Genomic DNA, 26,255 nt, shown 5'->3' with positions numbered 1-26,255 from the left:
AACGTGTAGCCCTCACACAGAAGAGTGTTACTCCAATGGTGTTTGTTTGCACGATCCCTTCTAATTTCCCAAACAAGGGTGGCTTGGAGTCATTTTTAAATCCCCTTTCCTTCTTTATTTTTTTAATATTTTTTCAGTGTGTATTTATGTTTTGAGAGAGAGTGTGTGTGTGTGTGTGTGTGTGTGTGTGTGTGTGAGCAGGGGAGGTACAGAGAGAGAGGGAGACACAGAATCCCAAGCATTCTTCCTCTCCACCCAGGCACCCCCCCCCTTTCCTTTTTCAAGGCTAAAAAACTCACATTACAACTGATTTCACCTTCAAAATACATCATCAAGGGGCGCCTTGGGTGGCTCAGTCGGTTAAGCATCCGACTTCGGCTCAGGTCATGATCTCACGGTTTGTGGGTTCGAGCCTCGCGTCGGGCTCTGTGCTGACTGCCCAGAGCCTGGAGCTGCTTCAGATTCTGTGTCTCCCTCTCTCTCTGACCCTCCCCTGCTCACACTTTCTCTCTCTCTCAGAAATAAATAAAACATTAAAAAAATCAAAATACATGATATTTCCTTCACTCTCATTACCACATCCTAAGCCCACAGTGACTTAACTGTGTTTCTGGTCAAGTTCTTGGAAAGGCATTGCCTCCACTGAGGGGCCTCTTCTGTCTAAGTCCCCTTAGTGCACCCAGGGCCACGTGTGTGAGGTGCCCACACAGCCTACTTACCCCATCACAACCCTCACCCGAAGCTGAGATTTGATGCAAGGCATGCATAAAACTATCAATGTAAATATATTAATGCTTAAACCTAAGACACAAATTAGTGTTTACGCTCACGTTTACTTTCTCTCCTACACAACCGTGCCAGTGTTTACGGCCAAAGACCTTGTTTCTCTGGTGGCTCATATATCCATAGGATCAAGCATAGCACCCAGGACACAGCAGGTACTTGGTGAATAACAAAGAAGGTACTTGATGAATGAATGAATGAACATCATAATTCACTGGATATATTTTTGAAAATAGTGTTTCCATTTTTATCCTGTGTTTAAGAGACTCACTCACAGCCTATTGAGAGTGGCTTTCTTGTTCTAAAATAGTCATTCGAATTTGTACTAATTCAGAGAATAGTCCCTGTGATAAGCAGCCGGGGGATTTGACCACCATGAGAAAAGGTTAAACCCGTCAAGACTCAAGGACCACTGGGCAGCTCCATCAATGGCGTTCTGCAAGGTGGGGGTGTGGCTTCCTCTCCAAACCCAGCCCCAGACCACTGTTACCCCTGCGACAGTTCAAGTGAGTCTTTGGATAAGACGATGGGACAAGGTCCCTGCCAAACTCCGAAATCCCATCATCCTCATCCAGGTTTCCCATCTTAGTATCTGCAGTTCTCAGATGAGGATGCAGAAATGGAATAAAAATTATAAGGCAAAGGGGACACCTGGGTGGCTTAGTCGGTTAAGCGTCCGACTTTCACTTAGGTCATGATCTCGCGATCCATGGGTTCAAGCCCCGCGTCAGGCTCTGTGCTGACTGCCAGCTCAGAGCCTGGAGCCTATTTCAGAGTCTGTATCTCCCTCTCTCTCTGACCCTCCCCTGCTCACGCTGTCTCTCTCTCTCTCCTAGAAATAAATAAAACATTTAAAAAAAATTATAAGACAAAGAAACTACCTTCAAGGTATTTACAGTTTATTTAAAGGGCCCGGTTAAATTAACAAAATAATCCCCGTCCTCAGCAAAGCGCCAAGAAAGCCAGTAGATCAGAAGGGTGGCTGGAACGGGGACGGACATGAACTTTGGAAACAGACAAACCCCAAGGGGCTCCCCACCTGGCTGTGTCCCTGGCTGCATAAACCCCGGACAATAATATCATTAAGATCACGTGTCGTCTCACTCGGAGATGAGACGGAAGTGATGTGTCTTAAACTCCATTGTTGAGAATCTCATTGTCAGTGACCTTCCAGTTAACGCTCTTCCATCTCAGACTGATGCTCTCAAAGTTCTGTCCCTGAGTATTTTCACTGCCTACTAAACTCTACTCAGAGAAGCTAACAGAGGTGGGGACACTGGATCCTGGTGCCACCAGCCCCTCACACAGCAGGTGTCCCTCCTCCTCTCCGGCTTCCCTGGAAAGCCTCCTCCGCTCTTATCTGCACTTGATGGCGCAGTATGGCCGTAAGAGCGTTTCTCCAGGGTGTCACGGTCGGATGTGTTTGGGGTCCCTGCAGTCTCTGTCTTAGAACTCTTCATGGCCCAGGAGCGCTGTGAAGCCTGCACGTGCTGGACAGGTCCCAGCGAGCCGGGGACCCCCTGGTCCAAGTGCTTGGGGCACCGCTGAGCTAGACAGAGTTCCAGCCCAGTCTGTAAAGACCGCATCAGGATGCTCCTGGACTGGGGGTGCCCAAACCCTTTTGTTTTCATGGTAACCCTTTGATTTACCAGTTTCATTATTTAAGACTGGAGGCAGGTGGTATCAGGGTCCCCATGGATGAGAGCCGCAGACACAGGTGAGTGTCAGAGCCAACGATGGAATTCTAGAACCGACTGTTTGCGGATTCCGAGAACTAGTTCGTGTGGAAAGCAGGACAGGCTCCTCACAGCCCCTAAGGGGAGGGCCCCGCGCTGCACAAGGTCACAGCTGTCACAGCTGTGTTGTCTCGTGCTTCCCGGCAACGTGATCTTATTTCTGTCCCCAGCCTTAGAGTCACGCGGACACTGCCATCAAATGCTTCTCTTGCTTCTGTAAATACTTAGAAGTTAAGCCTGCAGATTTATTCCCCTTCTACTTCCTCTGGGATGACAGAAAATACTGAATGGTAACTGGATTTTCTATGGCATCATTTTGGCTCGGCTCCCTTCTTTTTTAATTCACTTTAATTCACTTTTTTAATTCCCTTTCCAAAAAAGTTATATTTTATTCCAGTCTATTATATTATTATATTATAATAGATGTTCTATGTATTATATTTATTCTATATATATTTATTATATCCTATATACACTCCCACGTGATTCCTAGTCTTCCAAGTTTTAACCCAAAGTTTTGCTAAAAATCTTCAATTATTACAGAAAAGTGTGCAAGCACTTTTGTCTGCCAAATAATCCCCATGCCGGGTCTTCCTGTGTTCGGTCCCTGGGCAGTCAGACGGAGCGCAACTCAGATGTGTCTTCATTTCATTACACTTTTTCCACATCACATCTTTCTTCCTCGTTTTCCTTCTCAGTTTCCAGGTAACACAGATTGCTGCATTTCTGCTAAGCCTCAACTGGCCGGAGGTTTAATAAGCAGCGTGAAATGGCATGTGCTCACCGGACACAATATCAAAAAACTGTCAGTGTAGCAGAAACCGGCGGATAACACGTGTGGGTTTTATGAACCCGTTACTCCCGCCGCATCTCCACAAAAACAACATACAGCTCTTCAAATGTTAACACGGATCCTGAGATTCTGTTATATTATCTGCAAGTTATACAACCCTTAGAGTTAAAACCTTCTCAGGAGTGACGATTTTGTGAAAATGCCGACTACAATCGCTAAGAGAACGCGGCCTACCAAATCGTTCAAAGAGTGATCTCATTTGGCAAGTCCTGGCTCCAGCTCTCTGAATTACACTATATATACATCATAATATCTACATTGAAATTGAAAAAAACATCTAAAGACTAAACTACGTACCATCGTATTTCTGTGAAGCCAGAACACCCGGATCCGGCTGTTGTAACACATGTATAATGTTGGAAAAGTGACAAGCATGTCCAGAATCCTGAAGAACAATGGTGTCACGTGAAAGCATCATCAGAACGTGTGCTGTTCTGGGTCTGTGTTTCAGACTCCTCCCAACACAAGTGAGAAGTCTGCAGTACCTGCTACAATAACGTGCTTTTCAAATGGGGTTTAAGGACTGAATGTTTAACTGACCGTGACAGAGTTTCCGATCTTGTGGAGCCTGATTTACTAATAAACACTGCATCCAAGTCCCCGGGATGAGGTTGAAATCAAGTAAAAAAAACACTCTGGGCCGCCTGGGAGGCTCAGCCAGTTAAACGACTGACTTCGGCTCAGGTCACGATCTCACGGTTCGTGGGTTCAAGCCCCGCGTCAGGCTCTGTGCTGACAGCTAGCTCAGAGCCTCTCTCTCTGATCCTCCCCTGCTCATCCTCGCTCTCGCTCTCTCTCACTCTCTCTCTCAGAACTAAATAAAACATTTTTTTTTTAATTAAAAAAAACCGCTCTGTCACCTACAGCTTGCAGCAAGCGTGGCCATCAGGTCTGCTCTTCCACGGGAGCCAACAGGGAGCCGTAATGACTGGGATCCAAAGACCAACGTTTCTCCATCCGCTCATGCTCGTGGGAATGACTTGACCCTTCTCTCTTCTCTTTGGCTGAAAAGACTATATGGAAATCTCACCACCTAAGAACTACGTGGTCGTTGAAACGACGATCTCTTAGAGAAGCGGTTCAGTGGAAGTCCTTGCTAGTAAAATATGAGCTCCTAAGCGATGCTACGTAGGGGGCACATGGTAGGGACAAATCTGCATGGGACACTCATCATCAACCTACAGGGAATGAAAACTGAGAAAAATATAATTTGAACCAAAAGTCAAGGCATGTGGTAGCAGGGCGTTTTCTTTCGCTGCTCCGTGCCCAGTCCAGGGCCATCTACGTAGAAGGCACATTCCAAACCGGAAGTCAGTCATGTTGTATAACGACTCCTGGGCTATGACACCCGCAAAGGGGTGATACTTCATCATCCCAAAGCCGTTCTTGAGATGTAACTTTGAATGCAAGGTCGGGGGGCGGGGATGGGGAAACAAAGCAGAGCAGAAATGCCACATGGTGCTTCTCACTAAGTATTCCCAGACATCTGTGACCCTATAGTAGCCCAGGTCTGCCATGGACTTTCTGGGGGCGCAATGGCACAGCCTTTCTCAAGTAGCGCTCTGGCCTCGTCTACTTTGTTAGTCTTCTACGGACTGAATTATTAGGTGCACTCCATAGGTACAGGCCAGTCATTTCACACGAGGAGGGTCTTAGAACAGAGCATCACTGAGTAATTCTTGGGCTGACATCCAGTTGGCAACGGCAAGAAAAAGCTCAGTTACGTGCTTCCAGTTTAGAACAAACCAGATGCGTCGACATCCATATACATCCTCAGAGCCCTCTTGAGTTGAACTTCTTCCACTTCAGTCATGGAGGAAATAAAACTGGTAATTATGTTCCATCATAAATAGCAACTCTTTTAAATTACAAACTGCTCATCGTTTTTTAGTGTGAGAAACTGGGAACAGCTGATGGTCCCCAAAAGTATTACAGCATCTAAACTCTAGAGCACTGTGCAGCCACTAAATATACATTTCCACAGAATATTTTAAAACATGGAATGATTTTATGACATTGCAAAGAAACCGTATGTACTAGGTGTGTGCTACACTCACCCCCACAAAAAGCCAAGAAGCTGTGCATTAACACGGTAACATTGACTTTCTCTGAGCTGTGGGTTTGTGGGGGACTTTTACATTCCTTTGGCTTTTCTCTATTTTTCAATGCTTCTAAAACAAATGTGAATTGCTTCTTTGAATAGAAAAATAACATGTCTTGGGGCACCTGCGTGGCTCACTCGGTTAAGTGTCTGACTTCAGCTCAAGTCATGATCTCGAAGTTCGTGAGTTAGAGCCTCGCATCAGACTCTATGCTGACAGCTCTGAGCCTGGAGCCTGCTTTAGATTCTGTGTCTCCCTCTCTCTCTGCCCCTCCCCTGATCACTCTCTCTCTCTCAAAAATAAATAAACATTAAAAAATTAAAAAAAGAAAAGTAACATGTCTTCCTAAAAGGGCTTTCAGAAATTAAATATAAATGTTTTACAATATTAATGTAAATTATTAATTTTTTTAAATTGTCTTAAATGGAGATGAAAAAAGGTTATCATGAAAAGCACTTCTGAAAAGGAAGTATAATTTACCAAAAATGGGAGCTTATATAAATGAACAGGGAAGTTGTCCTTAATGCCTTGGATGTGTTTCTCAAACTTACCAGGCCTGGGAAAAACCAAAAGTGCTCAGGTATCCATCAGAGGCCTATGAAAGTGTATTCTCTGTTCTTCAATGAATTTTATGTCAAGCCATAGAAATATCAGGAAGCACGCGCTATTGCCTGCTTTCTGAAATCACTTTCATGGTCTTAATCACTGTGAACGTGGAGTGGGGATTTTCATGATGAGGTCAGAATGAATTTTCACCACAGATTCTAGTGATGGGAAGGGTTAGGCTGTGGTAATACATACAACAAATGGAAGTCAAAGTCCTTTCTAGGAGAGTAGAAGGCTGGTCGGGGGGCTGGGGTCGGGGAGACGGAGAGCTACGGGGCAGAGAACCAGCCTCCGGCGACAGGGGAATGGAGGTGCTCCGAGGACCTGACGCACAACATGGCGACCGTGACTAGTAATATCGTTCTGTGCACTTGAGTTTTGCTAAGACAGCGGATCTTAGGCATTCTTACCACAACAGAAAAAGAATTACTGGCCACTCAGTGAGTCAGCGAATGTATTAATTAATCTGATTGTGGTAATCATTTCACAAAGTATGCTTCTATCAGACCATCATGTTGTCCATTTAAAAAATATACAATCATGGAGTGCCTAGGGGCTCAGTCAGTTAAGCTAAGCGTTCGACTTCGGCTCAGGTCACTCAGGTCATGATCTCGGTTCGTGGGTTCGAGTCCCACGTCCGGCTCTGTGCTGACAGCTCCGAGCCTGGAGCCTGGTTTGGATTCTGTGTCTCCCTCTCCCTGCCCCTTCCCTGCTCACTCTCTGTTTTGCCTCTCTCAAAAATAGATAAACATTAAAAATTTTAAAAATATGTATGTATATATACACAACCATATTTGCCATGTACATGTCAATAAAACAAAGAGGTTCTTAGGTTTAATGGCCATGAACAGGGCATGGAAACATTCCTCCTCTGATTAGCCCTAAAAATGTAACCTTGAGGAAGAAACTGGATGTCGGTGCAATTTCCTTCTCTGACCCAAGAAATGTGCCCCCCGAGTCCATCACAGTGATGTCCGCTGTGTTCTTGGCAAGGGCCGTGCTCTCCTTGCGTGGGCAGCAGCCAGCCTGGCCAGGCTGGAGCGTGGCCGGGAGGGGATTAAGTGGGTCAGCAAAGCACACTGCTCCTCAGAGAAGCCTGACTATACAAATGAGAGGGACACTGAGGTGACAATTACAGGAAATGCATCTGATTGCTGTTGTCCTTATTTTTTGAATTCAAGAGAGATCCTGGGACCTAACTATGGATTTAAAAGAAGAGTCCAATAGAAAGACCATGAAAATGAGAGATGAAAAAGTGAGGAAGAAATCTGTGGAAAGGTGGAAATCAGTAGAATCTCGAGAGGGTGGATGAGCACATAGAGAGGTGAACATGCACCTTTTCAGAATGGAACGAAGGCTGTGGATAAATGGCGGGGGGCGGTAATCAACAGTTAGTTTGTTGGGTGAAGCTGAAAACATTCAAGTCTGAAAACTTATTTTGTTAGTGGAGCTGAAGGCAAGATAAACTGTTATGAAAAAGATTGAATATCGTCTGTAGGGTCATTTACATAAAAAGATGGGGGCAGGGACGCCTGGGTGGCTCGGTCAGTTAAGCGTCTGACTTCGGCTCAGGTCATGATCTCACAGTTCATGGGTTCGAGCCCCGCGTCGGGCTCTGTGCTGACAGCCAGCTCAGAGCCTGGAGCCTGTTTCAGATTCTGTGTCTCCTTCTCTCTCTGCCCTTCCCCCTCCCTCTCTCAAAAAAATGAATAAGCATAAAAAAAAATTAAAAAGTTGAATTTGACATGAGATCTGCCACAGCTCTTCTTGGAGAATCAGACTTAACCCTGAATTGTCAGGAGTTATGGCTCATTTTCTAGGGAGGACTATAATAATCTTAAATAGCTGGGTGCCCCGTGTCCTAATATTTAAGAAATCAAAGTGATGGGAAGGATAAATTGTAACTAAACAATATAAAAATCTCATGCTAGTATGGAATGGTCCAAGCGACTTAACGAGTCAAGTTTGGGAAAGAGTTAATTTCGACCTATCAGTTGAAGCCACCTAACACAAAGTAAGCAATATGCTTTTCAAATATCTTTTACTACTGAAATTATGACAGAACAGTTAGTTCCTGGTAGTTACCCGCAGCAGCCATTAAAATGATCTGATTCTACACTGCCCATCAGACACGGTCCACGACACACTCCCTCCAACAGGCAAAAAACCCACGAACATCAGATGTTCAAACACAAAAAGCCAAGGATGGAGAAAACCTTCAGCACATTGTTACTGACACGAACCAATGATAAAAATACGGCTGAGTCTCCCCCCGCCACCAACCAAGTAAGTGACTATCCATCCGCTAATATTTTCCCTACCCCTGATCTCAAGGAGTGAAAATACTTGAAACATCTCCTGGGAGTATATAACGGAAAAATTTCACCATTTTAAAAAACAAAACTGGGGCACCTGGGTGGCTCAGTTGGTTAACTGGCTCTTGACTTCAGCCCAGGTCATGATCTCACAGTTCGTGGGTTCGAGCCCCGCATCGGGCTGTGTGCCGACAGCTCAGAGCCTGCTTGTGCTTCTCTCTTTCTCTTTCTCCCTCTGCATGGCCCCCACTCATGTGCTTTCTCTCTCTCTCTCTCTCAAAAGAAATAAATTTAAATAAATAAATAAAATGAAACTAATTAAAATGACATAGTATCTTTCAATTGTCTATTACTCATTTCTTGTAATTACATATCATAGATACCCTTTATAGAGTAAGATTTATTAAATAATTTCAGGACATGTAGAATATCAAATTACAGCCTCCCAAGTTTTCATCAGGAAAGAGAAAAAGCCCGAGATGATCCGTCACTAACACGGGTGAATCATTTTCTCAAGTGTACGCGCCCCACAGAGTTTGACTTAATTAAATAATTTTCTTTTCAAAATAATGAACGGCCAAACAAAAGGGATTTGCTTCATATGGTTCCAAATGCCACAGGCTGCTACAATGCTCAGATCTGCCCCGGATTTGGAACTGCGAGCAGCACAGAGCCGTGTGGCAGGGGGGCGGGCTGTGCGATCAGATGTGAAAATTCAGGAAAGGGCGATGTGTGCAAATCTTTTACCCAAAGTCACATGGGGTGAGGGGAGAGCAGAGCAGCGGGCTCAGACAGCATTCCGTGGGCAGCCCCCGTGGCGGCGGGTGTCAGGGCAGGCCGCTGGGCAGATTTGAGACGATCCGACAAGCACTCACACAAGGTGTTTTTGCACACACAACGCACTGGACACACGCATGTGTAAACACTCTGGGATAAATACGACATCGAGATTTTCAAGAGAATAAAACCTCACATGACCTGAGTTCATCAGTTACTATCTTTCCTATTCCTAACAGAAAAGCTTCTTAAACTCTGGGAAACAGCAAATTACCTTGAAATTATTTTTTTAAAACAACTAGGTAACATTTTGAGCTATAGAACATTAGTGTTCGAATATGGAGCAAATCAGGAAATATGTTTTAAAAGTTAGATAATGGAAGATGAAAAATAAAAATGTATATATGGGAGATGGTCAACAATCACTAAAATAAGGTAAGTAAAAGAAAATTCTGCGTGGACACACTATTATAATGTATATTATGTTATACATAATTAAATATATGTATTTATAGAACATATAAAGAAATAAAAATATATATTTATATATAAATATAAAAATATGGTGCATTAAAGTTTTATTTTACTGGGACTCAAAACATTTAGGTTTGAGATTTTATTCTATTATCTAACCTCTCTGATATCAGATTTCTTTGCATAAAAATAGAGGTTATACCTGAAGTGTGTTGGTCACATCATACAAATGCTCTATATTCCCAGTGAGGTATTTGTAAAACTTCGAGGAAACTCCAAAGCCCTATTTAACTATGTGCTGGAAATTGTAAAAATCATACTTTTTTGGTCTAAATTTTGAAAAGTTATTGCAGAAAAGTTATTGCAAAATCATTTTTTCACCCACCCCACTTTTCAAAATATATTGGGTTTAGATGATTTCCATTTCATACTTAAAATTCCAAAAAGTGTCAACTGTTTTGTTTAGTGATGAACACCGTGGACCCTCGTTATTCCTCGTTACTGAAATCTGGACTTCGGGGACACGTTCACGGTCATTTGTGCACATGTGCGAACATTCTGGTCACCAGGTGCTCCCGTTGGGTGCAGAGCTCCTAAGAGACAGTGCTGTGCCCGATTCCACGTTGCAGTGCAAACCAAGTCTTACTGTGGTCTATGGGGGGGCCGTGGTTTCCACAGTTTTCTCCTTTTGTCAGCGACTTCGTTGTTTAAAATGAACCCCAAGCACGGAGCTGACGTGCTATCCGCCGCTTCTAAGTGCGAGGAGGCTATGCTGAGCCTTAAGGAGAAACTATGTGGGTGGATAAGCCTCCTTCAGGCATGAGTTACAGTGTTACTGGCCGTGAGTTCCACGTTTATGAATTAACAGTATGTACTTAAAAATGTATCCTTACAGGGTGCCTGGGTGGGTCAGCTGCTTGAGCGCCCAGCCCTGGATTTCCTCTGAGATCAAGATCCCCGGGTCGTGGGATCGAGCCCTGCGTTGGTCTCTGTGCTGAGCGTGAAACCTGCTTATGATTCTCTCTCTCTCTCTCTCTCTCTCTCTCTCTCTCTCTCATTCTCTCTCTCTCTCTATCTCCCCTGCCCACACTCTCCCTCTCTCTCAAAATACAAATAAAATAATATAAAAAGGTGTCTTTAAAGAGAAAGACGTCTAAAACAAGGTTCGTACAAGGGCACCTGGGTGGCTCCGTAGGTTAAGCATCTTGAGTCTTGGTTTAGGCTCAGGTCCTATTCTCACAGTTTCACGGGTTCGAACCCAGTGTCAGGCTCTGCGCTGACAGCTTGGAGCCTGGAGCTGCTTCGGGTTCTGTGTCTCCCTCTCTCTCTCTCTCTGCCCCTTTCCCACTCCTGCTCCATCTTTCTCTCTCTCTCGAAAATAAACAAATATTAAAAAAAAAAAATTTTAAAACAACAATGGCCATCATGGTCTTAGTCCACTCTGGGGACTTGGGCTCTGTATGAAGCATTAGCAATGTGACAGCAGGTCAAAGGGGCTGGGGTTCATCTTCGGACACCAGATCTGGTCTCTGACGCCATGCCCTGCCCTTCAGCATATACACCGCCCTCTCTGAGCACCCATCCCACCTATAAAAGGCAGAGAAAGATATCATGTATGCAGTAGGGTTTCCTGAGGGCTAAGTGAATTCAGCCCTCTAAAGCCTGCAGAAAAAGATCATCACATATGAAGGTTTGTATAAAAATCAAGTATTAGTATCTTCTAGAATTTTGTGGATCATTTGGCAAGAATACTGACGACATTCACAGTGCCTGCGCCTACTCCGTAAACACAAACCATTTGTGATCCAGTGAAAATAGGAATGTTCTAACGGTCTTCTTTACAAGCCTGTGACATGCACATTCACAGGTTCTACCTAACAAAACCCCACAACATTTAAGTATCTCTCAACTCACTAAAATTGTTGTTTTTTAATGTTTGTTTATTTGGGGGGGGGGGAGGGCAGAGAGAGAGGGAATGAGAGAATCCCAAGCAGGTTCTGTGCTGTCAGCAGATGGCTCAAACCCACGAACCGTGAGATCCTGACCTGAGCCAAAACCAAGAGTCAGAAGCTTAAGTGACTGACCCCCCTTTCAAAAACATGTTTATTTATTTATTTTTGAGAGAAACAGAGAGACAGAGAGATGAAATTGTTGTTAGAGACAACCATTTCCTGAGAAACTTGAAAAAGATGATTCAAATGCTTTAACACAACTCCCAACCCTCTAGTCTTCACGCCAAAAGGGGCAGCCGCCTGTGACTCATGTCCTTTCTCCCGAGCCCTAAAGCCAGCGCCACACCAGACACGGACAACCTGACCTTCCCCACACCCAGACGCCGTCACCTCCCAGCACCGCCACCACGTGGAGCCTGCGGAGTGACGACAGAGAGCTAAGTGCCCCCCCCTCCACTTGTCTGCTCTCAACTACACAGCCTGTGACCTTCTCGACATAGGTCAGCTGGCGCCGTGTCTCCACCCCAAGCTCTCCAAAGGGTCCCCGAGTCACCGGGGGTGAAAGGAGATTCTAACGCCCGCCCACAGGGGCCATTAGATCCACCGCCCGCGTCTCCGACCCCCGGGCCGCCCTGCCCTCACCGGCCGGACTCCACCTGCTCTGGTTTCCTTGCTGCCTGTTCCACAAACACAAGTCCCGCCACAGAGTCTGGCCCTTGCTGTCCCCCACCCCCGCCGCTCACCTCGTGACTCCACTTCCACGTGTCCCCTTCTCCATGAGGCCGCCCACCCCTAATCCCCTCTGCTCCTCTCTCCCGGTTCTTCCAATGCTTCTCTGTCCTTGGCACCTTGCGTATTTGCCTCATTCGCATATTTGTTCTTTCCTGCTTCTCCCCAGTAGAACGTAAGCCCCAAGAGGCAGGGATTTCTGCTACTTTTGTTCACTGCTGACCCCCAGGTACAGAACAGAGCCACTCAAACACTTACGCACTCTCTTACGCATCAATAATCTTTGGAAAAGGGAGAGGCTACTGGACATGCAGCGCTAAAGCAGCTACAATGGCATTTAATTCTGGAAATAACATACATCTCTTGTTTGAGGTTGTGGAAGCAACACATGTCTGCAGAAATTACTATTTTTAGGACAAGGTGCTTCATCCATATTTATTTAAAAGTAAATTATTTCTTTTTTTCAGTGCATATATTTTATTTTATTTTTTTAATAGTTTATTGTCAAGTTGGTTTACATACAACACCCGGTGCTCATCCCCACAAGTGCCCCCCTCCTGGGGATGGACGGCTGGGCTGGCTATTAGATGGCGGCAAGGAGACTATTCAGACTTGCTGAATCCACTAATCAAATTCCTCAGTCTCACGCTGCTAGCTTTTGTTTGTTTCCATGCCCTATAACATCAGATGGCTTTTCGCCCACCGTGTAGCACCTAGAACACGGTGGTTACTCAACAATTATTTGCTGAACGAATGAATAAACTGTAATTTCCTCAAGGGCAGGAACCATATTAAAAATAATAATCAATCAGTATTAATTAAATGCATGACCAGTAAATGAAGGTCACCGACTAAGGTAACCATCAAAAATATAATGATGTGTGCGATGTAAGAAAAGGGGAACTGAAGAACGATGAAAATGGTAGTTTGAAAACTACAGATTGAACCTCATAATCATACATGAAATACAACCGGTTTCGATTTCTCAATTCTGTCTGTTAAAGAAAAGCAACATCCTCAGACAGTGATCTGTGCATGCTTTCTAAAATATCCTGCACAACGTCTTAAAATCTTTGTTAGAGCTAAACTCACCAGAAAAAAAAAGAAAAATCCCCAATCCCAAATCCAAAATAATTAAAGGATGGTGTGAGGGTCAATATCAGGGTCTAAGCTCTAACCGAAAACAATGGCAAAAAATAACTCCAGTGATTTTATACATAACATCGGCATTTTCTCATGAAGAAATGTTGTAGACACTTCTTTACTAGATGGAACCAAGAGAATAAGATTCAATAGACGTCGTATCTCCTCATTCTTGGATGCCTCGTTGGCTAAAAATTAAGAAGAGAATGGACTGTGGGCTGAAAGAAACACCACTTCTCAAACTATTTTAGTTAGGACTGACTTGCAAAGTATTAAGGCATATAATTTCCCAGAAAAAAGCAGGAACATAGCTTCACATGACATCTATACAATTTGTTTTATGAACTATGTGACCCACAACCTTAGTCTCTAATTATCTTGTAATTCCAGGAAAACAAAGGATGACACACACACATTTTTTTGTCAACCAAAGTATTACATATCGTGAAATGTTACTAGTTAAATACATAGCCTTTTATATGCCATCGAATCTTCAAATGCACCAAATCGGTTTACTTACTAATACAAGCAGCAGGACAATGTCAGGGTTATCACAAGCACAGGCAATGTGCATCGGTGTCCAAAAGTCTTCATCCTGATGGTTGACATTGACCCCTCTGTCAATCAGGATCTCTGCAATGAAGGCATTATCATACCGAGCACACTGAAAGAAAGAAGGAAAAAAAAGAAATATATTTCAAACTATGATAAGGTTTATTGCAAATGGCCATGAATAAAAGCCCCTGGCATTCCAGAGGTTGGGAGATGGGGCTAAGGCGGAAAGAATGTATTCACGTTCTCCAGCAAACCTAAGGGGCATATGGAAGATTCAAGGGTAAATTGTATCCATACACAGTAGAAAGAAAAATAAGAAAATAAGGACAGGCATTAGGATGGGGGAAAACTTTCACTATGTGGGTCCTCTTCATTTGCAGATAAGATTATCAAAAAATCTTGGACAATTTACCAAGATTTTCCTTCTGAAATACAGATGTCATCATATGATGCTTCTGGCTTTAAAATGTACAGAGTCGGGGAGCCTGGGTGGCTTAGTCGGTTAAGCGTCTGACGTTCGCTTAGGTCATGATCTCACGGTTCGTGGGTTCGAGCCCCGCATCGGGCTCTGTGCTGACTGCCAGCTCAGAGCCTGGAGCCTGTTTCAGAGTCTGTGACTCCCTCTCTCTCTGACCCTCCCCTGCTCATGCTGTCTCTCTCTCTCTCTCTCTCTCTCTCTCCTAGAAATAAAATAAAAATATTTTTTAAAAAAATAAAATGTACAGAGTTTGTCACTGACAGAAGAATAAAGCTTTTTGTTTTGTCAAAAACAAATACAATACTATATTGCCTCCGAGGCAGACATGGCCCTCCATGATCCTTTCAAATTCATCGTCCATCAACCTCAAATGCAGCCTTCACACCAGGTGCATAAGACAACTTAAAACTCCATAATATCATCTTTTAACAGCAAACTATTGTAATTTCGAAATCTTCTCACATAGGGGCACCTGGGTGGCTCAGTCGGTTGGGCGTCCGACTTCGGCTCAGGTCATGATCTCATGGTTTGTGGGTTCGAGCCCCATGTCGGGCTCTGTGCTGATGGCTAGCTCAGAGCCTGGAGCCTGTTTTCAGATTCTGTGTCTCCCTCTCTCTCTGACCCTCCCCTGTCCATGCTGTCTCCGTCTCTCTCTCAAAAATAAATAAAACATTTAAAAAAAGAGAAATCTTCTCATAAATTTTAATCACTGTGTAATACTGTATTTTACAGAAATTTTGTAGTCTACTAAATGAAACTCTCCAGCAAATTATTTTGCTCTTTTTATTGACTATTTATAGGCAAAACTCATAAAAACATTTTAAGTCCAGACTAGCTTCATGGGTGCATGATCTCGGCAGTCATGCTTAGATGGGTCCTGCTCTAGGTTTAATGCTCTATTGCATTGTGAATTTCTGATAATTTTTGAAGAGCTCACATATTCATTTTGCCCTGGAACTTATAAATTATCTGGTCTATAGAAGTCTGATTTTTTTATATATATCTATAAGGCTATATTTATATCAAATGAATATTAGTTAATTAGTTTAAAGAAGAACCTAAGCCAATAAATTAGCTAAATATCTATCAGCGAAATTTATGGGTTGAAAGATATACGCTTTTTATAAGATTTGGATGCAGAAAACAAATTTCCGTCCCAAAAGAAAGAGTAATCACCACCACCAGAAGTACGGTCATGTCAACTTATCAATCTATCCACTGGGTAGGAGAATTTCAAAAAATCACTGGAGGACTTTCCTTTTGAGTTAACAGGGATGCGATTTACATCGCTGCCTGAACCAACTGAAACAAAAACAAAACCACTCAGACAAAACAGGACTTCTGAGAGCTGGGGAGAAAAGGAGGCTGTCACTCCAGCTCACGGCCTTGAGGGAGTTCCCAAGCTGCAGCACAGGGAGAATCTATGTCACCCAGGGCCACATAAGAGGGGACTGAACTGAAAGTCCAGAGACCGCGCTGGCCCGCGTGCACAGGACAGAGACACAGAGAGGACAGAGCTGCAGAGAGAACGTCAAAGATCTGCGGAAGCCCCCTCAAGGACACAGGCGAGTCATGATCAGCGCCTGCACCCTAGGAAACTACCCAAGGCCAGGGACAGAGCCCTCTGAAAAGGAAGAGGAGTCGGAGCTCATGAACTGCCATAAATAGTGTCTGGTTTGGCAGCCAGACTGGAAACCTAACTGACGGTGGCCTTGGGCGGAGCACCGGACACGGCTTGCTTCAGTGCAGAGGTAGAAGGGGAGCTACGGGCCCTGGGCTGAATGCTACTCTACTCCCACCTAGGAGTATCAAATTCAAGTTCTGAAACGATCGTGCTGTTTCCAAAAACTTCAATGCCCCCTGCCCCTAACACAGTTCAAGATTATTTACAGAAACACAAAAATATTCAGTACCCAACAAGGCAAAATTCACTATGTCTACCATCCAAGAAGAAACGACCACATATATAAGAAAGCAGGCAAAGAGAACCCAAAAGGAGAAAGAACGATCCGTGGGGAACCAGCTCACAAGTGATTCACCTAATGGAGGAGCAAATCTGCGTGTTGAACTGTTAGGATAACTATAGTCCATATGTTCAAGAAACTGGGAAACCTTTGAACACCGTAAGCAGAGACATGGAAGAGGGCAATAAGACTCAAATTTTCCTCCTGAAGATGAGAACTACCACGGCCAGATGAAAGCTCTACCAGTGAATGGAATCAACAACAGACAGGATGTCGCGGAAGACAAGACAGGTGAACCAGTAACAGATTACACAAAGGGGCTAGGGGCAAAAAATGCCTTTAACTAAGTGGACGGAGGAAATCTAAGTGAGTGAGCCGTGGGAAATCTCCAGACGGGAACCACACAGACCGCCATGGGACTATGTGGATCGATTGATGTTTTTCCTTCTTATTTAATTCTCATTAAAATTAGTAATTAGAAGATAACCCAATTGTTAACTGCTATTTCACAGAAAGAAAGAAGAAGGAAGGAGGGAAGGAAGGAAGGGAAGGAGGAAAAAGAAAGAAAATATGTATGAATTGTGGTTCACAAGCACAATACAGTCATGGAAAAACATTCATATCTTCCTCCATTACCCGGTGGCCTCAAGAACGTAGTCAGTGCAATGCACAATCATGGCACACATCCCATACGAAGGGATTGGCATCCCATCAGTATTGGGATGCGTGGAAGTATGTGGGGGCAGTGGCCGACGTGAACTCTGAGATATTAGTTTCGGCTCTGAACCAAGATCTCTGCATCCGTGATGTACCGGGTCGTGTGCAATAGTAATGAAGATGGTATGAACCACGGCCCCATCGACAGTGGTTGCAGGTTTGGATACAACGACTAATAAGATGTGGATCGGAGTGTAAAGGCTCAATAAATAGGTTTTAGAATTGGGGCCTGGATCCAATTTATTTTAGGAAATTCACATGCAGGTAATTCCTATTCTGTTCTCTTTATCATTTTGATAACTCACTGTATAATCAACAGTGATGCGACCCCCTCCCTCCACGTGTCTGTCAGATACCCTCAACCTCTGGTATGCGGCTCCTCGGGAGTCCGCATTTGCAATTCAGAGATACCTACAGTTTGGCTTTTCTGTGTCTTTTACCAAAAAAGACTTAATGAGATACAGTATTGAAAATTATATGAGCCCCTCTCAAGCAAGGTAATTTTTAGATTCACATTTCCATGGATCATGAATAATAATTTGACAGCAATAAATAGCTTCTAATCACACTTGTCTGAAAAGATTACGATGGTTGAACATTCCCATTACAATGTTCTTACAACGTCATTGTTAGGTAGTAAACCTAATTCTCACTAGAAAGAATTTTCTTCAAGGTAGCAAATCCTCCTCCCGATTCAGGCTCTGTTCATCGCTTCAGCCAGTTTCCAGCAACAGCCTGGAGCACCAAGAAGGTGGCTGAACCACCGCTCGGTCACCTTCAGAGAGCTCTGACTCCAGCACTCCTTCCGGCCGGCTGGCTGGAGCGAGGTCTCCGGCTCCCCGGCCCCCTTCCCCTGCCTCTCCAAGCTCCAGGCAGGGCTGGCTGCATAAGATGTGGGACCCGGTGCAAAAGGAAACAGTGAGGCCCCTTATTCAAAAACTGCTAAGAGTTGGTGACAGCAGAACATGAAAGCAAGCAGGGGCCCCATGGGGCAGGGAGCGCTGAGTGACTGTGTGAACCACGTGCCCAGGAAGCCTTCCCCGAACTGCCAAACCTCTCAACCAGCCTGGCCCCAACCAGGTCACTCAAGGCCACACGCTGCACTTCTTTCCACCCAACCTCTGGAACCTAGTCCATTCCAAATAAACTCTGTCAACGTCCAAGGAACCTCAATGGGAATCTATCTCTTTGGAAGCACCATCTCTCGCAAAGCCTTCTTCAGTGTAGGGAAATTTTTCTCCTCTCCGGCCCTGGAAAGGCTTGGCTATTTTCTGAACTTACTGTTTCTTTTTTTTTTTTTAAGCTTTATGCCCAACATGGGGCTTGAACTCATGACCCTGAGATCAAGAATCGCAGGCTCCACCAACTAAACCAGCGGGACGCCCCTTAGCTTATTGATTCTTCCAGAATCATTGCCTGTTCACCTTCAGGTGCTTCTTTCTAAGACTCACTCTATCCTTACAACTACCCCTCTTCTCCCAATCGGGTCACTCTCCTCTTTCATCAAAGTTAGGGACGAGGATCATAGCTGTCCCCGAAGTCTGAGGACATCAGCAACACTGGGTTGCCCACCCTCTCTGAAAGCGTGAAGTGGCTCAAGCCCAGGACCCCACACACCTCCACCATGTTTTACTTGAGTTACGACCCGCTGGCTTACTGCCGCCAAGACTGGCTCCATTAATACTTAGCTAAGTACTAAGTCCCAATATCACAGCTCGTGATGACGAAAACATCACGTTCTCCCTCCTAACGCATACCGAGAGAGCACCAGGGCAAGTAGCCCCTTTCTCCGAGACTGTTTATTGAGATGCCCAGGGTTAGTGACAAGGAACACTCTCCACACTATGTCCGTGGTCCACAGCTTCACGGGGACACGTGCTTCGGCTCTCTGGAACTGTTTCTAAACAAAGGTAATATTTCACGATGTTCAAACCCACTACGATATGTATTACTGATTTGGCTGGAAAGACCCAAGAAACCAGAGAAACCAAATAACAAATACAGACAATTTTAAACTTACAATGTTCTATCTTCTCTCTACATCTTATCATAAGGGATATTTTATGTATTTTAGTCCTTCTGGTTGGCTAATGAGTATGTCCTGAGTAACCCTGAAATCTATCACTCAGAAAATCAAAAGATTTCTACAAACACTGAATTCAACTCATTCATGGTTCATACATGACAGTTATCTTTTGCAAGGTTTTTTAAAATTTTTATTTATTTTGAATTTTTTTTTAATGTTTGTTTATTTTTGAGAGAGACTGAGACAGAGAATGAGCAGGTAAGGGACAGAGAGAGACACACACACAGAATCTGAAGCAGGCTCCAGGCTCCAAGCTCTAAGCTGACAGCACAGAGCCTGATGTGGGGCTCGAACTCACAAACTGATGACCTGAGCTGAAGTCGGAAGCTTAACCAACTGAGCCACCCAGGAGCCCCAACAAGTTTTTGTTTTTTTTTTTAAACATGAGTTGGATATGCTGCGATAATAGCTTTCTCAATGTCTATTACATTTTCAGTGCACACTTCCCTTTTTACTCCTCTGTGTTGATTTCAAGGCCACAGGGGCATAGGAGACAAGCAAAAAGTTACCAGGACAACATCCGATTTGATCCAGATAGCAGTTATGGAGTAGATATCATGTGCTAAGCATAGGTCTACTATTAAACAAACAATTTTTAAAATTTTTTAAATCTCTCGAGAACTTCCATATGGCCCTTTGTACAGAACACCAATCCCACTGGCCAGCCCTTCCAGTCAGTGCCTGGATCTGCACAAAATCATGCTACTTCTCTGCCACTATCTCACACTGAAGGATCACACTCGTTATACGGTCTTAAACATACTTCTCATCATTTTTGCTTTTCATGTACAGATGGTCTCTGACTTACCATGGTTCAACTTAATGATTTTTTGACGTTACAAAGGTATGAACGAATTTTGAATTTGGATCACATCCAGGGCTGGCGACACGCAGTTCACCCTCTCGTGCTGCTGAGCCGCAGATGTAGACACATCGTCATGAACAAAGACCACGACCACCAAGGTCAGGACCACCGTGGTCTCAGGACCACCAAGGTCATGACAACCATTCTGCACCCATGTAACCTTCTGTGTGTGTTGCGTTCAGTGAAGAATTTAGTAAATTACATGAGAGAGTCAACATTTTATTGTAAATGAGCTTTGTGTTCAATGATTTTTGCCCAACTGCAGGCTAATATCCATGTTTGGAGCACATATAAGACGGCTGAGGCTCATCTATCGTGTTCAGTAGGTTAGACGTATTAAATGCATTTTTGACTTAATGATATCTTCAACTTCCATGGTTTATCCAGACATAACCCCACCATAAGTCAAAGAAGATCCGTAGTTTCTCTCTGGTAAATACTTGTGCCACAGATCACCTTGCCATACAGAAACTATCCAGAACATTCGGAGTTCACTTATGGTTATTATTGCCCTTGCCTTCCAAACACACATATCTTCCAGCCAATTGAACCCAAACTCTAATTATAAAACCGACTATTACCAAGGAGATTCAGATGTACCACTGATGCATTTCCAGAAATCTTTAAATCCTAAGAAAACTTTTATCCTTTTGTGTGAATGTACACCCTGCCCCTTCGGCTGCAACATTGGTTTGCTTCACTTTGAATCACCAAAATTTTATCAGGCAACACTCTAGTCCAGCCAGTGTGCTTGGAAATGCACATGCAAAGTTTAATGACATAGTAACTTGGGAAACAGACAACCCACTTAAATGAGATTGAGGGTGTTCAGACCATTCTAAGGAGTCACGGTGAGGGTACCTAACAGCCTGAATAGAACTGGACACTCCCATATGGGATACTCAGTATAGGATCTGAGTCTTGAAGGATTGGGGGGGAGGTATGGGGTGAGACATTCATAATCCATTAATTATTCACTGAAATCTACCACGTGCCCAGTGCTGTGCCAAGCCAGAGATGGTATTATGAACTAGATATTGTCCCCAGTCACTAGCCAAATTCAAGAGGGTAATCCAGTCAAAAAAGAAGTATGATAGCGAAGTCCAGTGAGCTTTGGGGGCCATCTGAGAGAAGCACCCCAAAGTAGGAAGCAGCATGAACAATCTGAAGAATGAAAATAGCTCTTTGGGGGAATTACACGTCATTTGACATGGGAAAGCCTTTCTGAGCATGTGAGTTTCAGGCTGAGAACTCTCTCAGGGAAACCTTTCTGGGGGCAAGTGCCAGTTGGAAAGGCTCTGTCTGACCAGTGCTCTCAATGCTGGTCAATTGGGATTTTTCTCAGAGGGATTCATAGAACAAAGACATCTGTAAAGAATTCCTCACCCATCTGCCTTCACTCTGTCATGAAAAATTCTGATTCATTATAAACTGAGTTCTATTGTTGAAGAGAGAAAACAAAACAATTATCTCACTGGTAACTTCACTAGTGAATTTTTTAGAATTTGCTATTGAATCAACCAGTCCTATGTGGTATATTTGCTCAAAAAAGGAAAACCCACTCCCCTTAGTTTCTGGTGGCCTTCTGAGAAAAGCAACGAGGTGCACTTTTCTCCCCTAAGTCATGCATGCAGGCGGTCCAAATAAAAATATACCCCCCCACCCCGTGCAGATCAAGGTTATGATTTTCATTCAAGATTCAGATGGATACTGTATTAATGGTTAAACACCCTGGACTTGGGCTTTCCAGTTATGGATGCCATGATTCTCATGGACAAAAAAGATGTTGGGTTCTACAAAGCACAGTCCGGTCAGAAATTTGAATCTTGGGGCACCTGGGTGGCTCAGTCGGTTAAGTGTCCAACTTCCGCTCAAGTCACGATCTCACAGTTCATGAGTTCGAGCCCCACATCGGGCTCTGTGCTGACAGCTCGGAGCCTGGCGCCTGCTTTGGATTCTGTCTCTCTCTCACTGGTCCTCCCCCACTCACACTCAGTCTCTCTCCGTCTCTCATAAGTAACTAAAACATTAAAAATAATTTGAATCTTAATCACATCCTTGGACAAATTTAAAGAAGTCATGGTTTCCAGGCAACAGACACTCTACTTCTTATTTTTCCGCACTTTCTAGCATCATCCTCAGACTGCATAAGGGTTGGGCCTCCTGCTCAATGACATCATGGTCTTGCGTCCATCTTGCTCATTCAATTGTCTCTGCTTCCTGTTGTACCTTCCTGTACCAATGTCCCCTATTCCTCATGACCCAAGAAACTCCCGGGACGAGCCCCTGGAGAGGGCAGAGTTTCTTCTGCTATGGTTCATTGTCTTGCTAGTATTCAGACTTACTGCTTTTGCCCTTTACCTTCCAGGAAAGCAAAGGAGGGTGAGGTTACATGGTCCATGCCCAGACGCTCTGGAGTGGGTAGGCAGGGCAGAGCATAGACAACTTCCACACATCTATCCACCGTGTTTGCTCTTTAATGCCTAAATCAGTTTTATCATAAAATCTTTCTGGGGGCCCCTGGGTGGCTCAGTCAGTTAAGCGTCCGGCTTTGGCTCAGGTCACGATCTCAGGGTTTGGGAGTTTGAGCCCCGCATCAGGCTCTGTGCTGATGGCTTGGAGACTGGAACCTATTTCAGATTCTGTGTCTCCCTCTCTGTGTCCCTCCCTCACTCAAGATCTGTCTCTGTCTCAAAACTAAATAAACATTAAAAAATAAAAAATAAATCAAATAAAATCTGGGACACCTGGAGGACTCAGTCTGTTAAGCGTCCGACTTCAGCTCAGGTCATGATTTCATGGCTCATGGGTTCGAGCCCCGTGCCGAGCTCTGTGCTGACAGCTCGGAGCCTGGAACCTGCTTCAGAGTCTGCGTCTCTCCCCTCTCTGCCCCTTCCCTGCTCATGCTCTGTCTCTCCCTCTCTCAATAATAAATAAGTGTTAAAAAAATTTTTTTTAATTCTAAAATAAAATCTTTCTTTAGACGTTTCCTCTACAGTCCTAATATTCTGACTCCTTTCAAAATACACTATTTTGTCTTCAATTTAAAAGATACTAAGATGCTGAACAGCTGCTCCTATAGTTATTTTCTAATTACTGTCGCTTCTTCCAACTCCTGAAACATGAAACATACGTATAGTGACGTCCAATGAACTGCCAGCACAGCCACCAGACTTTCTCATAAGGAGCAGAAAGTGATTAAAATTTAACCCCTAATAAAAATGCCGCCATAACCACTTTGATTAATTTCTTTTATTATATGAAACACACATGCTAATTATTTTAAATGATCGAGCAATATGTAAAAATATAGTGTAAAAATGAAAAGACTTTGTCTCCTTTCCCCAACCTGAGTCACTTAAAAATTTTTATCTCTAGCCATCAAGGTTTTCTCTGCTTTTGAAAAAGATTCTTTCTTTCTTGTCTCATCTATCTGACTGTACTAAATATACTACACTCTAACCTACTTTCGGTATTTCCCAACATGTCGTGAACATATTTCTGTATCTGTTGTGGCTCAATATTTTTGATACCTACCTGATGTCCACTGTGCAAAGACCTGTCTTTAAGTGAAACTAGAATCCGCCAGGTCAAAGGAAGAGTATTTCCTATTTCTAACATTTCATTTAAGGGTCACTGTGGTCTGCTTCTATCACAGTACAACATTAAAAGAATTTGAATTTCACACCCCATTCAAGAGGGTTTGGTTACCATCAGGACCTCCTTCTCAAGAGTTCATTTATAAGAGGCCAGAACATAAAATCCTGGATAGTATTTTAGCAAAACCTACATGATTCTGTTTCCAAATCCATAAATATAATTTATTTTTTAAGTTTATTTCATTTATTTTGAGTGAGAGAGACAGAGCATGAGCAGCGGAGGGGCAGAGAGAGAGAGAGAGAGAGAGGAAGAGAGTCACACACACACACACACACACACACACACACACACACACACACAGAATCCTAAGCAGGCTTTGAACCCTCAGCACAGAGATGGATGTGGGACTCGAATTCACAAACCCTGAGATCATGACCTGAGCTGAAATCAAGAGTCAGATGTTTAAGTGACTGAGCCACCCAGGCACTCCCATGATTTCTTCTAGAGAGTTAAATCTGAGTTTTCATCTATACTGCTCTCCTGAGATTAAATCCCTGGGTTCAGATACAGTTAGTTACCTGCTGTCATTATTTCCTCTTGGTCTTTCATAGGATCTGACACTTAATCATATGTTTGATAGGTTAATTATTTAATGAAGGGTAGGTAAACAAGCTAATTGGAGGTATCAGCTGAAAATGTTCAAAGAAGATAAAACTAAAGATTTTATATGATAGAATATACTAAAACCTTCCCCTCAAATCTTTACCGGTAATTTGATGGGATTTGTTCATCTCCAGCATCAAAGTTCTCCTGGCACTTCTAAGAGAAATGTACCGAAATCTACACTTGGAATCAGGAACTCAGGAAGGAATGACTGAGTTAAACAAACAAAACTCTGCAAGTCTCCACCGCTTATTCTCGGTGGCCCACACAAACATATGCTGCCTTTTCCCCAAAGGCGTTGATCGAAGCATCTATAATTAGGGCTTCGCTGCTGATAACACACCAGGCTTCCTAAGGCAGGACGCCCCCAAGGTGGGGTGAACAGCAGAGGTGCCGCTTGACATTTCAGATGCCTAAATTGCCTTGTTCAGTACCTACAGCATGTTGACACCCTGTAATTTTCTCTCTCTGGCAACCCGCAATTTTTCATTTGCTTTTATTTACTTGGGAACCCCAGGAAAAAGGGACTCGGCACCAAGCCCACGGTCTTTCGGCTGTCACCGGGCTCCCGCACACACACTCCTCCTCCACCTGCCCTTTATCTGAGGCTCACAGCTCTGCCCAACGGTATAGAAGCGCCACATACGTGCACCGAGTGGGAAATTAACGCAGCGTTCCCCTCTACCTTATCGCTCCAAACTGCTCATTTCTTCTTCCTTCTGATTCCACCATTTCTGAATCTTTATACTCTGAGACCTGGGCCTCAAATAACTAACGTCACATTGGCCGAAGAGATCCTCATGTCCTTGGAGCCCATGCACGCATTCACTCATTCATTCATTCCTGGATAATGGATCAAGTATTTCCTATACATCACACGCCAAGGATATGGAAATATCTAAGACAGTCACGGGTTTTGAAATTTCGTTCTAGCAGAGAGAAAAGTCATATCATCCATCAATTAGAACCCACCATGACAAGATGAGTAGGAGAAGCCAGGACTGTGGGCTAGGAGATCTTGGGTAAAAGAGTAATTAAGTCTGATCAGGAGGGTCAGAAAGGTGTCGGAATGTTCTCCCCAGGCAGGCGTGGCCTCCTTATCTTCCTCCTTCAGGGTCCTCTGCTTGCCCCTCTCCGGGGTCTTCTCTACTCAGTGTTTTTTTCTCTCTCCCTCAGAAAACTCAATTCCATATGGGCACAGAATGTGTTCTGAATCTTCACACCCCCAGTATCTATCACAGCATCAGATATTAGGTAAGTAGTTAACGCATTAGCTTTCCTACCCAACAAACCTGCTGAGGACCTTCCGAGTGCTGGGCACTCCGCACTCCAGGCCCTGCAGATAAAACAGCAGATGGGGGTGGGGGTGATGGGCATGGGGGAGGGCACTTGTGGGGATGGGCACTGGGTGTTATATGGAAACCAACCTGACAATAAACTATTTGTAAAAAAATAAAAAATAAAAATAAAGTGATACCGTAAGAAAAAAAAACGAAACAAAACAGCAGATGAGAGGCTAGCCCAGGGCCTGCGCTCAGGGGGCGCACAGTCTAATAAACAGAACATACCGGCGCGGGTCTGCTCTCTGTATGGGGGCACCAGAAAGAAGCCAGCAGCCAGATGAAAGTCCAGGAGGTCGGGGAGTCATGCGGGGACGCAGTGCATCCTCCAGGGCAGGCCGGGAAAGGCTGTGGCTGAGAGGACTTCTGAGCAGGGACCCAAAGCAGATGAAGGCATGGGCCGCGTGGACACCTGCGGAGCCACGTTCAGGGGGGAAAGGATGGGGGAGGGGAGCACTGGGCAGGAACACCGCGGGCACGGCAAGGGGCCAGGCGAATAGAGGGGAGTGGCGGGGGG

The 26,255-nt window shown here is 44.2% G+C and overlaps 1 protein-coding gene across 1 annotated transcript in view; it reads right to left on the bottom strand.

The window, feature by feature from the left end:
- Positions 1 to 26,255, bottom strand: part of MYO16 (myosin XVI) — a 461,549-nt gene that overhangs the window by 382,781 nt on the left and 52,513 nt on the right. Inside the window, exon 3 of the mRNA XM_077754002.1 lies at positions 13,991 to 14,134. Coding sequence (XP_077610128.1) covers positions 13,991 to 14,134 — 144 coding nt within the window. The remainder of the gene's footprint in view (positions 1 to 13,990; positions 14,135 to 26,255) is intronic.

This window comes from Crocuta crocuta, unplaced genomic scaffold (assembly GCF_008692635.1).
Source record: "Crocuta crocuta isolate KB4526 unplaced genomic scaffold, BGI_CrCroc_1.0 scaffold31, whole genome shotgun sequence".
NCBI classification, from domain to species: domain Eukaryota; kingdom Metazoa; phylum Chordata; class Mammalia; order Carnivora; family Hyaenidae; genus Crocuta; species Crocuta crocuta.
The sequence above is the reverse complement of the archived record's forward strand: the minus strand, read 5'-3'. Positions and strand labels throughout refer to the sequence as shown.